This window comes from Quercus suber, unplaced genomic scaffold (assembly GCF_002906115.3).
Source record: "Quercus suber isolate HL8 unplaced genomic scaffold, Cork oak 2.0 scaffold_525, whole genome shotgun sequence".
Taxonomy (NCBI): Eukaryota; Viridiplantae; Streptophyta; class Magnoliopsida; order Fagales; family Fagaceae; genus Quercus; species Quercus suber.
Window position 1 is genome coordinate 235 of NW_027069974.1, and position 13,510 is coordinate 13,744.

Consider the following 13,510-nt stretch of genomic DNA (forward strand, 5'->3'; position numbering starts at 1 on the left):
GTGCATGTTGGAGAATAGGTGATGGGCAAAAAATTAAGGTGTGGCATCTTGCTTGGTTACCATCTAAACCACCAGCCAAAATTTTATCACCCGTTCTTGAAGGTTGGGAGGAAGCTACAGTTGACAAACTCATCAAGGAAGACTTAAGGACTTGGGATGATGATGTTATTGATGGCCTTTTTGCTCCGGAGGAAGCTGACATCATTAAATCAATCCTGTTTTCAAGGTTTCCTACTGAAGATAGACTGTTTTGGTCGTGGACTCAAACAGGGAAGTATAACTGCAAATCTGGTTACAGATTTTTGAAGTGTGAGGCTGAAGTTTCAGGGGCGATGGAAGCACAAGTGGAGGACAGAAATTTCTAGCGCAGCATTTGGGATTTGCGAGTTCCTAATAAGATTAAAAACTTTGTGTGGAGAGCATGCCGTGAAACAATCCCCACGAAAGCAAATTTGAAGCGACGCCACATTACGGAGAACGACAGGTGCGAATGTTGTTTGATGGAGGAGGAAACAACACTACATGCACTGTGGTCTTGCAGTAAGATCAAGTCGGCCTGGACGTCTTCGGAGTGGATTGGTTGCCAGAACATAAGCCCCTTAGACTTTAAGCAGCTCTTATCGTGGATACTTAAAAACCATGGTAATTCGGAGTTCTTTGTGATGGTGATGTGGGGCTTGTGGTACCAACGGAATCAAGTTCAACTCAACAAGCCTTGCTGCCCATCAGACTTGATTGGAGCCCAGGAGAAGGAAAAATTTAAGGAGTTCACTGCTACAATCCCAGCCAAACTAGCAACCATTCCACGACAGAGAACGAAGTGGAAACCACCTGATGCGAGAAGTTTCAAAATGAATTTTGACGGTGCGATTTTCAGGCAGGAAAATAAGAGCGGGATTGGGGTGGTTATTCGTGATGACACGGGGGCTGTTATTACCTCTCTTGCTCAAACCATTGCACCTCCTTTTCAGCCCATCGACATTGAAGCAATAGCAGCTGCTCGGGCTCTGGAGTTTGGAGAGGAAATAGGCATTATAGAGGCTGTACTTGAAGGTGATTCAGAACTGATAATAAACTCACTTAAAGGAGGTGGTCACTCTATAGTTTCAGTGGAGCCTTTGCTTCATGATACCATGGTTTTTTCTAATTGTTATGTAAAATTGCTATACTCTCATTGTAGAAGAGATGGCAATAGATTAGCACGTAGTCTAGCAAGATATTTCATTAATGTCTCAAGCTATGTAGTTTGGATGGAGGGAGTCCCCGATCCATTATTTACAGTTGTTCAACAAGATGTAGCCAATTTGGCAAACTAATTTCAATAAAGTATCAAGCTGTTTCTCAAAAAAAAAAAAAAAAAAAAGCCTCAATAAAGATGTGTGCATGGGTTTATTGACCAAAGACTAGTTTGGATCTAAAATGGCATAAGGATAAGCAATGATTTGATATATTTTGACAGTCACGTTTCCTTTACAGAAATACCACGACACATAAATGAGGTAGACTAATACAAGGCGTATTTAGTAATCTAGTATTTCATTCCCCTAACCCAAATGTTGCACATTCAATTGTGAACCACATCTCATGAAACAGTGATCACTAGTTAAAACATCTCCTTTCTCCTTCCCTTAGCGCCAAAAACCTCACCTATAAAGCAAAAAGGTACCTACTTTCCATGCTCTAATATCGAAGCCTCTCTCAAGCATTCCTCAATTAAGCTGAATTTTCCAGCTACTATACACTTGCGTTTAAGTGCTTGAAAATGTTTATTGAGTTCATCAAGAGCATTGTCTGCTTTCTTTTTAACATGAAGACCGTAGTAAGCATGCGCAAGTCTCTTCAAATGGTTGAAAGCAGATTGGATTTTAATTTTGTGAATTGTAAGATCTTCAAGCTTGTCCACCAATTGAGAAGCAAATCTTTTGTTATATCCACAACCATGGTGTTTATCATTCATAAACTTGGTTTGGGCCATTAATCATACAATCACAAATGAAATAATTTAGTCCATGAAATAGATAGATAGAGTGCGTTACTAGCATTAGACTAATAAACCAACACCCCCACCCCAAAAAAAAAGGTGAAAGAAATAAAAATCCATGAAAAAGGCCATTGGCTGGTTTTAATAATCAACAAAATCAAAATATAAAGTATCTTCCTAAAAATGAGTCTTTTAAAAAAAAAAAATTTTATTTTTGAATTATCTTTTGATTTTTGTAATCCAAATGATTATTTTTGATATATCGATAGTTGGGGTAAGGGAATTTAACCTTAAATGTCTTCGTTAGCAACATCAAAAAAATCCTTTTTGAACCCCTACTAATTGTTATTAAAGAGAAGTTTTTTCTATACTATGGTTGCAAGCCTATTTTGTGTTTTGGAATTAGGAGAAGCAAAGTTTCAACAAATAGAGACTCCATGGCAAAGCTTTAAACAAAGAGGTTGGGCTATTCACTTCATTGATTTGACTTCTCTTTGCTTAATTGATTCTTCATTAGAAGTATCATAAGATGTCAATTGATTTACAAAACTCTTTGCATAATCCCATTTAAAATAATTTTTTTACGGGTTGGATCTTTACATAATAATCTAAGAATCAGTATGTATTAACTATTTTAATAAGATATTTTTTTAATGGGTTGGTCCTTTGCATAATAATCTAATAATCAGTGTGTATTAACTATTTTAATAAGATATTTTAATATAAAAAATTATTTTAGTCGGAATATTTATATATATATATATATAAGAAAATTATATATATATATATATAAAAGAATATTTTTAGTGTGGATTCTATAATATTTTTTAAAGGTACATTGATAACTTTATCCTCAAATCAATGACTAGTTAAAATTTTTGGTATTTATCAAAATAATTTATCTTTTGTTAAAAAAAATATAAATTATGTGTTTTGACATTCAAAGATTTTCAACTTTTTCTTTTATAGTTTTCTGTCAGGTGAGACTTTTGTCTTATGTACTAGAGTACAACACATAATGATACTTGCACATTTTTAGTATCATGTGCTTAAAAGAACTGAAGGGAAACCAAACCATTTTTTCTCATTTAATTACCAATCAAATAGAATTATATCAACTAAACAATTAATTACTTATTTATTTCTATATATATATATATATTTTTTTTTTTTTCCTTTTGTTGGAAAAAGCTGTACCTTCTTATGTAAACTGTTAAAAAAAATCACACCTCTAATAAATTCAGAATTTTTCCCTAAAAAAAAAAAATCAGAATTCTAATGATAAAAGGGCCGACGAGAAAAGGAGTCTAGAAGATTCTGATTTTAAAAAAAAATTAAAAATTAAAAAGCTGTACTAATTAATGGATAAAAAACGACGTCATTTGCTCAGTTGTTTAAATAAAAAAAATAAAAAAAAAACCTTTTTGTTTTGAGATAAAACCAAAGATTGTTTAAAAATAAGGAAAAAAAAAAAAACCTTTCTTTTGGGATAAAACCAAAAACAGAGAGCAACAAAAGGTTAAATTACCATAAGTCTTCTACTTTGATACTATGTTAAATTACCGATTGTCTCAAAAGCTTAAACTATTAAGAAATGGTGAATTTAATCACTTAACCATAAGTCTAACAGTCTAAACATGACTCGAAAATGGTGGCTATTGTTGCACTAGTCATTGCCTCTAAGTTTGAGTAGAGACGGTTTCCTTATGCTCTTACTTTAATGGAGAATGGGGTCGGTAGTAATTACAGTCAACAACAGATTATTGCTATGGAAAAAAATATTCTTCAAAAATTGGGGTGGAAGTTATTAGTTCCAACTATCCATTCCTTCTTGGTTGAAATTTTAGATTCTTGTGGGTATTTTGATCGAGAATTCAAGAATATGGCATTCTTTTTTGGTGAAGTGGCTCTTAACGATTACCATGCTACTATCAGTTACTCTCCATCCACACTTGCTGTCTCTGCCATTTATGCTGCAATGTGCGTGCTAAAGAAAAGCCATGGTTCCAAGAGGAGATTTCTTAACACCAATCAATCTCATTCGAAAAAAGAAGTCATCTTCTGTGCTGAAATGCTTCAAGGGCTGGCGAATATGGCACCTAAAGGGAAACTAATGAGAACGGTTTCTATAAAGTATTCCGATAAAGTTTTGCTGTTGCATTCCAAAAATATGGTTTCTATGTTTTCTGTTTTCTGTTTTTCTTTTTTCTTTTTTTCTTTTTTTTTCTTTTCTTGTAAATTTTAGTGTTTATTTATTTATTAATAAAATCTAGTATTATTTTAGTGGTTTCAATAGGTACTTTGGATCCAATAACATCACAAAATGGTGATAATATATATTTTTTTTTATAACATAATGTCACCTTGAACACACTATGAGTGATAATATGGACCAATTTCATTTACATTTTTAAAAGGAGAAAAAACAAATCATTTCATTTCATTGCTATGTCCAAATTCCCCAAAAAGGTGATTCAATTTCTCAAAATGTAAATGTCATGCAAAAGCATATCCAAGCTTTCTTACCAATTGCAGGGCAGGAACATTTGTAGGCTCTCCTGGAATTTGGGCGTTCTCATTAGTTGATTGTTCCCCAGCCAATTGTTGATCTTGGTTTGAACTTATATAGCTTGAATCATCCTTGCTCCGCATCTTCTTTTTTTTTTGATAGGAAATCACACACTTAATATTAAACAACATTAGAGTTTATATCATGAAGAATTGCAAGCTCTAAGAAACTAGGACAATTCTCCATCCACATACATTGATTAACTATGCCCTTGGCATACTTTGCTAACAAATGAGCTGGGGAATTAGCATTACTCTTTACATGAGAAAAATGCACATTTTGGAACTCCAATGAAGCTAAACAAATCCCCATTATTATCGCATCAATTGAGGCCAGTGGTGAAGATGACTGATTCAACGCTCTAGAAACCAATAACAAGTCACCCTCCATGATTATGTCCGATAAACCCAACTACTTTGCAAATTGCATACCAATTTCAACAGCCTTCGATTCCGATTCAAAGGGTCCCAGTGGTGCGTGTAACTTCTTGCACATAGCTGCTACAAAGTGTCCATGCCAGTCCCTTACAATCACACCAATTCCCACATACTTCAACTCAGCAAGCACAGCGGCATCAACGTTACATTTAAAACATGATGTGGGTGGCGGGTTCTATCTTTGAATATGAGAAACAGAACTATTTGTAACTGGTGATGAGACAATGACAAATCGGTATTTCTCCAGATATTGAGTTGCCAAATGAAGAAGCATCCTACCATCCTTTCTCTTCCTGCCACATCTAACTTCATTTCGGTTTCCCTACAAAGCCCATGCACCAGTTAGCAGCAACTCCAAATTTTTCGGTGAGCTTTTTTCATCCATCAATAAACACCAAACCATGTCCTTAAAAGAACTTAACCGGTCCATTACATTTGGAAAAACCAGCTTGGACGATGACCAAAGCTCCTTTGCTCTACTGCATTTCCAGAAAAAATGGATCGAATCTTCCTCCTCCACGTTGCATCCATCACATGTAGCCACCCGCAAAACATTTCTTTTAACAAAGTTAGTTTTCAATGGTAAGATGTCCTGACAAGCCCTCCAAGCTAAGTGCCTTATTTTGTGAGGCACATTGATCTGCCATAGACGATTCCAGAAGCTCCTTTCTTGACTGCCATCAGAGCTTGAACTAGAAAATTCAGCTATTGACATTTGGCTAGCAACCCGGTAGGCATTCTTCACCGAGAACACTCCATTATTGCTCCAGGCCTAAATCAGTTTGTCTTCGAGCAAATGAGAACTTATTGGGATAGCTTTTATAACCTTTGCTTCATGCGGCATAAGCAGAGCGTCTATAGCATTAGCCTTCCACGAAGCCTCCTACTTATTTATCAATTCTCCAACTTTTATATCATGTGGCATAAACAATCTAGGAGATGAAACCATGAACGTTGAAGGCTTAGGCAGCCATTTATCACCCCAAATCCGGATACTCTCACCATTACCAAGCCTCCACCGTAAACCATTTTTAACAAGGGGTTGAGCAAACATAATACTCCACCAAGTAAATGAGGGATTATTGCCCAAAACAGCCTGTGAAAAATCACATGTAGGAAAATACTTAGCTTTCAAAACCTTATACACCAATGAATCATGACCTTGTTGAAGCCTCCACCCTTGATTAGCCAATAAAGCCAAGTTAAACTCCTTAAGTTTTTTAAATCCCATCCCACCACAACTTTTTGGAGCACATAATTTTTCCCAACTCATCCAAGCTATCCTCCTCTCTTCATTTCTTTGCCCCCACCAAAAATTATGTATCATAGACGTCAAATCCTCACAAAGAGAACCAGGCAATTTAAAAACACTCATAGTATATGTCGGTATTGCCTGTGCCACATCTTTTATCAACACTTCTTTTCTTGCCTTAGACAATAACTTCTCTTTCCAACCAGCAAGCTTTTTTCTTAGTTTGTCCTTAATAGAATGTATTTTTCTTATGTCTTCCCACCAATGATGGCAAACCAAGATATTTTTCATGGTGCTTAATCACTTGAGCCCCAAACCTTTCTTTAATAATTTCTTGAATATCCATAGGAGTATTACTACTAAAAAAACAGAGAAGTTTTGGTAAGATTTAACTGTTGGCCCGAAGCACATTCATAAACCCTCAACACCCTCTGAAGGGCATTACACTCTTCCAATGAAGCTTTACAAAAAATGAGACTATCATCGGCAAAAAAAAGATGGGATATTATGGGACTCCTACGGCAAACTGCAACTCCCCCCAATCTTCCATTCTCCACCTCTTTCTTAATAAGAGCAGAAAGACCTTCTGCACATAGCAAGAATAAATATGGAGATAGTGGGTCACCCTGCCTTATTCCCCTACTTGGAACAATATGCCCTTTAGGTTTACCATTAATCTTCACTGAATAAGAAACAATAGTGACACATCTCATAATCAAAGTACACCATTTCTCATCAAAACCTAACCTATGCATAATTTTTTCCAACCATATCCACTCTACCCTATCATATGCCTTACTCATATCAAGTTTTAGAGCCAAATCACCCATTCTACCACTCTTCCTTTGACTAATATGGTGCATCATTTCATAAGCTACAAGAACATTATCAGTGATTAACCTACCATGCACAAATGCACTTTGAGTATCACTAATAATAGAAGGAAGTACTTTTTTCAATCTATTAGTAATAGTTTTTGATGCAATTTTATAAACCACATTACAAAAACTAATGGGTCTATAATCAATCACAGATTTTGGCTCTTTACATTTAGGAATAAGGACAATATGTGTATGATTAAAATTAGGTGGGATGATACCTGAATTAAGAAAGGCCAAAACAGTTGAAGTAACCACAGCACCAATCTTGGGCCAAAAGTGTTGATAAAACAATGGAGGCATGCCATCCGGTCCAAAAGACTTCGACGGGTACATTTGTTTAATGACATTTTTCACTTCAACCTCAGTAAACTCTCTTACAAGTATCTGATTCATCCTTGGGGTGACTTTATGTTGGACTGCATCTAAAATTTCTTCAAAATCCATAGGACTGCTGTTGGTAAAAGGCCTCCCATAGTACTGCAACATCAACTCTTCCATGTGTTCATCTCCCTCCAACCACCTACCATTCTTATCTAACAAACCCTCTATGAAATTCTTTTTATATCTTGCAGAAGCTTTCTCATGGAAAAACCTAGTATTCCTATCTCCCGATTGGAGACAACTAATTCTTGATCTCTGTCTCCACATATCATCTTCCTTATCCAACCAACAATTCAACTCAATTCTAGTATTCTTCAATGATCTAATCATATTCAGTGTTGAAGGTTGCAACTCTAACCATTCCAACTTTTTTTGCAATTCAGCTATTGTTTTCCCCACATTGCCAAATTCTGAACCATTCCACACCTCAAGTCTAGCACGGCAACTCTTCAAGCATTTATTAAGAACATCATTTGACCCACCAAGTAATCCTTCATCCCAAGCTTCCTCCACAATAGCCTCACATCTTGGATCTTTTAGCCACATTGATTCAAACCGAAAAACCCTACCCAACTTCTTTTTTCTTGTTTTAGCAAAAAACTAAAGAATAAGAGGGGAATGATCTGAAGCCAATGATGTAAGATGAACAAGCTTAGCCATTGGAAATAAATGAAACCACTCCACCGTAGCCAAAGCTCTATCCAACCTTTCTCTAATTTGAGTCCCATCCTCTTTTGAATACAACCAAGTGAACAATGGCCCTGTAAATCGAACTTCTTTAAGACCACAAAAGTTAATGGTATCAACAAAATATTTCATTTGCTGTCTTGTTCTATTACTTCCCCCCCTCCTTTTCAGCCATGTTAATAATTTCATTAAAGTCCCCAATTACTAACCATGGTAAAGAAGATGTCCCATGCAAATGCTTAAGTGTTTGCCATGACTCCCCTCTTTTAGAAGTATCAAGTTCACCATAAAAACTGATAAGATGCCACCAACCAATACCATCCTTCCCATCAACCCATGCATCAATTTGTGAGTGTGAGTAAGTTTGAACATCAAGCCTAATCTCTTTCTTCCAGAATAAAGCTAAACCACCACTACTTCCCCTACTAGCTACTAGGCACAATAAAACCATTTTTATATTTACACCAATCATGAACTTTTAGCAGCCAATCCAAACTAGATTTTGTCTCCATTAAAAAGACAATATTGGGATCTTGTTTATTGATTACCTTCACCTAGGCACGAACTGTCTGACGGTTCTCAAGCCCTCGACAATTCCAACTCAATAGACTCATAATTCCCAACGGGGTTGCATAGCAACCTTCGCCAATGTAATCTGATCTACCCCAGAAAAAGCATGTAAAACTTCACTGTTACTCACCTTGGTTTTCTTTTTTGCTCCATCTGCCTTCTCTGTCTCACATAAGATTTCCTTATTACTCCTCTTTGGACCTGGCAAAGTATAAAGTGGCATTTCTACAACAGTACGTGGCTTAACTTGAGCCCTCTTCCAAGTCCCTTTCTTGAGCCCAATTCCGGCTACATTAAGTAAGTTTTGCTTCTCTGAAGTGGATTTTTGAAAAGTAACTCCACCTGAATCATTTAAAGATGGGCCATGTACATTGTGAAAAGCATCTTTTGTTTTAGTTGCATTTCTTTTGGGCCGACCAACCTTTGGATCACTACCTACTTGGCCCATGCCTTTGCCAACGTTGAAATTGCATGCAACCTCCTGAAGACACAAAGAAGTGCATGGCTCCACGTTTTTCACTATGGGAATTTGCTTATTCAGAGATGAGTCAGCGTCCATCACTTCTATTTCAACCAAGCCCGAGTAAAAGTCTCTTTTGTCTTCCAATTGTTCCACACGGACTGAACTAGTATTCGAAATAATAGGTTCTGAATGGATTGCCTTATCAAGTTCCGAAATTATAGCCTCAAAGTCAGGAGGACTTTTCTCAGCCAATGCAACTGTTCCAGCCTTCTCAACCGCTCCAAACATAGCACCACCCTTGGACGGCCCACCAACAGAAACACCATTGTCAATTGGATCATGCTTCTGCCCTATAACTCCTCCCACAGAATTAGTTTCCTTGCTTACTTTCTCCCTATCAGATTGCAATGATACTCTGCCATGGCTTGGACGCACGTGCGTATCAACCTCTCTTCATACCAAACTGCCACTGGTATTAGCAGAAGTAATGTTTTTATGAATACCGGCCTTCAACCATTCTCCATAAGGGAGTTCTTGTTGGTGATCGACTTGAAAAGAACACTCTCTGGCCTCATGACCAATCCGACCATACCTGAAGCATAGCCCCACTAATCTTTCGTATTTAAAACCAATGCAAACTTTATCACCTGGACTTGCAACAACACCCCCTCTTCGTCATGGTTTCTCCAATGGCAATTCAACCCTTACTCGTAGAAAACATGCTTGTTCTGATGCAAAAACTTTCAAATCAACCTCCACAACCTTTCCCAAACCATTACCAATATCTCTACCAACCTCTTCAGACAATAGATCAAAAGGAAGCTGTCACACTTGTACCCACGTTGGTATTGAATTGAAACGAATAGAATGCACAGTCATGCCTCGCTCCCACTTGCACAACACCGAAGGACGGTCCTCAAAACTCCATGGACCATTTGCTAACACCCACTTCAACTGGCTCTCCATGGTGAATTTAAATTGGAAAACACCATCTCCAACATCAACAATACGAACATTAGAACCCAGCTTCCACACAGATCGCAATAAAGCCATGGTGGCATGTTGGTTAAAAGACCTAGACGTGAGAAATTTCCCCAACAAACTAAGAGAGCATTCTTCTAGCATCCTTTCCCTATGCGCAGATCCAACCCTAATAACTTCTCCTTCATCTTCCATTAACTTAATATTTTGTAACTTTTGAACAAAATCCGGATCCATAGTTGAAAACGTAAGACTAAAAAAGACTAAAAAGATAAACTATCATAGAAAAGACCAATCAGCACAAACGTCTCACCAAACGAGTGAGAAGAAGACTCCCATGCAGAGAAAAAGACTCACCTTACGTGAGAAGGAAAATTATTGTATTTTTTTCCAGAGTTTAAGTTGATTACAAATTTAGGATTTTTGTTGGTTATGGGATTGTTATGTATAAGAAGCCAATGCTGAAAATGTTTGTATAAAAATTTTATGTTTCAGGGTTTAATTAAGTGGATTGAGTTTGCTCCGCATCTTTGATTTCAAGGACTTGGACCTCGAGTCCAGCGAGTGGCTAAGAGTACAATGAACATCATGTGCATCTAGATTTTCAATGTGAGACCACAAATTGGGCAATGACTCTACTAGCAGCCCAACTTCATTACCAGAAACCTTATGACTTCTAGTTATTATAATGGGGCTTAATGTTACCTTTGATTTTTCTATCTCAATATCAGTCAATAGATTCTCTTGAACAAACTTTTCAGATGAATATGACTTAAGTTCATATATAGCTAGAGGTCTAATATGTTTTTCCCCTGAAATGAAACACAAATTTGGCCAAAAGAAGCTTGATTTTTTTTTTTAAAATAATCCGTATAACAAACATGAGAGAAATGTTATGTGAAGTATAAATTTGATAACTTTATCCTCAAATATTTTTAAAATTATATATATATATATATAAAAATATTTTTTCTAGGCAAAAGATCCTACTGTTGTGTTTTTAGCTGAGACATGGATAGACGATGCAAGGCTAGATGAAGTGTTACGCAATTTTGATTTTAGAAATAAATGGTCAGTACCTAGTGGCCATAGAGGCGGTGGTTTGGTTTTGTTGTGGAAGGAAGATATTTGAGTCTCAATGGAAGATTCATCAAAGTATTGTATTGATGCACTTGTTGAGAAAAACACACCTCAAGAATGGCTTTTCACTAGTTTTTATGGTGAACCAGTGACACATAGAAGGCATGAGGCATGGACAAAGCTTCAAACCTCAAATGATAAGCCACACATTCCTTGGTTGTGTGCAGGGGACTTCAACGAAATTACAAGACAGAAAGAAAAGAGAGGAGGTGTACGCCGTGAAAATAGTCAAATGCAAGCTTTCCGAGATGTTATAGATGAGTGTGGTTTTATGGATTTGGGTTTTATTGTCCCAAATTTCACTTGGACAAAACATTATAACGATGGACATTCGATTTGGAAGAGACTAGACTATGGATTAGCAACTAATCCATGGTTCTTGCGGTTTCTAGGCACTCAAGTTCACCATTTACCTTGTCTTTCCTCGGATCATTGCCCATTGTTTATCAACCCTTCAGGAATAGAAATTTCATCCTATAAAAAACCCTTCAGGTTTAAGGAGATGTGGTTGTCTGATAGTAGGTGTGGGGAGGTGGTTGAAGCAGTATGGAGGTCATGTGTATCACTAGATCCAAATAAGGAAATCCTTGGAAAAATAGAAAAATGTGGCAGAGATTTATCATGGTGGAATTACAATGTATTTGGAAATGTGAGAAGGGAGCTAAAAAGGAAAAGGGAGATGCTAGTTGAAGAGGAAGCAGTGGCATTGAGAACTAGAAGCAATGTATGGATCGGAGAATTGCAAAGAGAGATAAATGAGTTGCTGGACCGAGAAACAAGGATGTGGAATCAACACTCTCAAATTCTTTGGCTAAAAAATGGAGATGGAAATACAAAATTTTTCCATAGCCAAGCCTTCTACCGGTATAGGAAAAAAGTGATTATGGGACTAAATGATAGCCATGGAGTTTGGAGGGAAAGGCCGAATGAAGTAGCAGATATCCTCATTCATTACTATAGTGAATTGTTCACTACCTCAAGTCCGCCCACTCACCATGAAGCTCTAAACCACATTCCTCAAGTGACTACTGATGATATGAACTATGAATTGACAAGTAGATTTAAGGAATGGGAAGTACTCCAAGCATTGAAACAAATGGCACCAATGAAGGCACCCGGACCAAATGGAATGCCCCCCTTATTTATTCAGCATTTTTAGCCTATGATTGAAGGTGATGTTACTCACTTGGTGCTATCCTGGTTAAATTCAGGTACTATCCCACACCCACTGAATCATACCTTTATTACTCTAATCCCAAAAAAAAAAACCCAAACTTAGTGTCAGATTATCGCCTTATTAGTTTATGCAATGTGCTTTACAAATTTTTTGCTAAAGTCCTAGCCAATAGACTAAAAGAATTCCTCAATTTAGTTATAAATGAAAACCAATTAGCTTTTACAAAAGGATGCCTCATATCAGATAATATCCTTATTGCCTTCGAAACTTTACATTGCATGAAAAATTATAATTCAAGTGCATCGGGTTTTATGGCTTTGAAGCTTGACATGAGTAAAGCTTATGATAGGGTTGAATGGGTGTTTTTAGAAAATTTGATGAGGAAAATGGGTTTTTTTGAAAGGTGGATTAGGCTTATTATAGTGTGTGTGTGATCAGTCACCTACTCTATACTAGTAAACGGAGAACCAAAGGGTATGATTCACCCTTCAAGAGGGCTTAGACAAAGAGATCCTCTCTCTCTCCTTTTCTCTTCCTCCTATGCATCGAGGGCCTTCATGGCCTTATAAATAAGGCAGCAAAAAATGGTGACATCCACAGATTCAATTTGTGCAAAAGAGGAACCAAACTAACCCACCTTTTTTTTTTTTTTTTTTTTTCAGATGATAGCCTTGTCTTTTGTAGGGCTAACTCTGAAGAATGCAGTAAAGTATTGGAGTTGCTATCATTGTATGAAGAAGTCTCTGGCCAAAAATTAAATAGGGAGAAGACAACCTTATTCTTCAGCAAAGTAGTTATCAAAGCAAACTACCAAATCATCAAAGGCATTTTGGGGGTCTGTGAAATCCATCACTATGAAATATATTTGGGGTTGCCATCTTTGATTGGAAAGGGGAAAAAAACAAGCTTCAATTATATTAAGGAGAGAGTGTAGAGGAAGCTACAAGGATGGGAAGGAAAACTCCTTTCCCAAGCCAAAAGGGAGGTGCTC

The 13,510-nt window shown here is 36.8% G+C and overlaps 1 protein-coding gene across 1 annotated transcript; it reads left to right on the forward strand.

The window, feature by feature from the left end:
• The first annotated feature begins 500 nt into the window (after positions 1–500).
• Positions 501–1,316, forward strand: LOC111998354 (uncharacterized). Its single transcript, XM_024030458.1, has one exon. It carries the CDS (start codon positions 501–503, stop codon positions 1,314–1,316), a length of 816 nt encoding a protein of 271 aa, XP_023886226.1.
• Positions 1,317–13,510: the final 12,194 nt, after the last annotated feature.

Coding starts and splice junctions, on each gene's coding strand:
- LOC111998354 (XM_024030458.1), top strand. CDS start 501: ATGGAGGAGGAAACAACACTACATGCACTGTGGTCTTGCAGTAAGATC.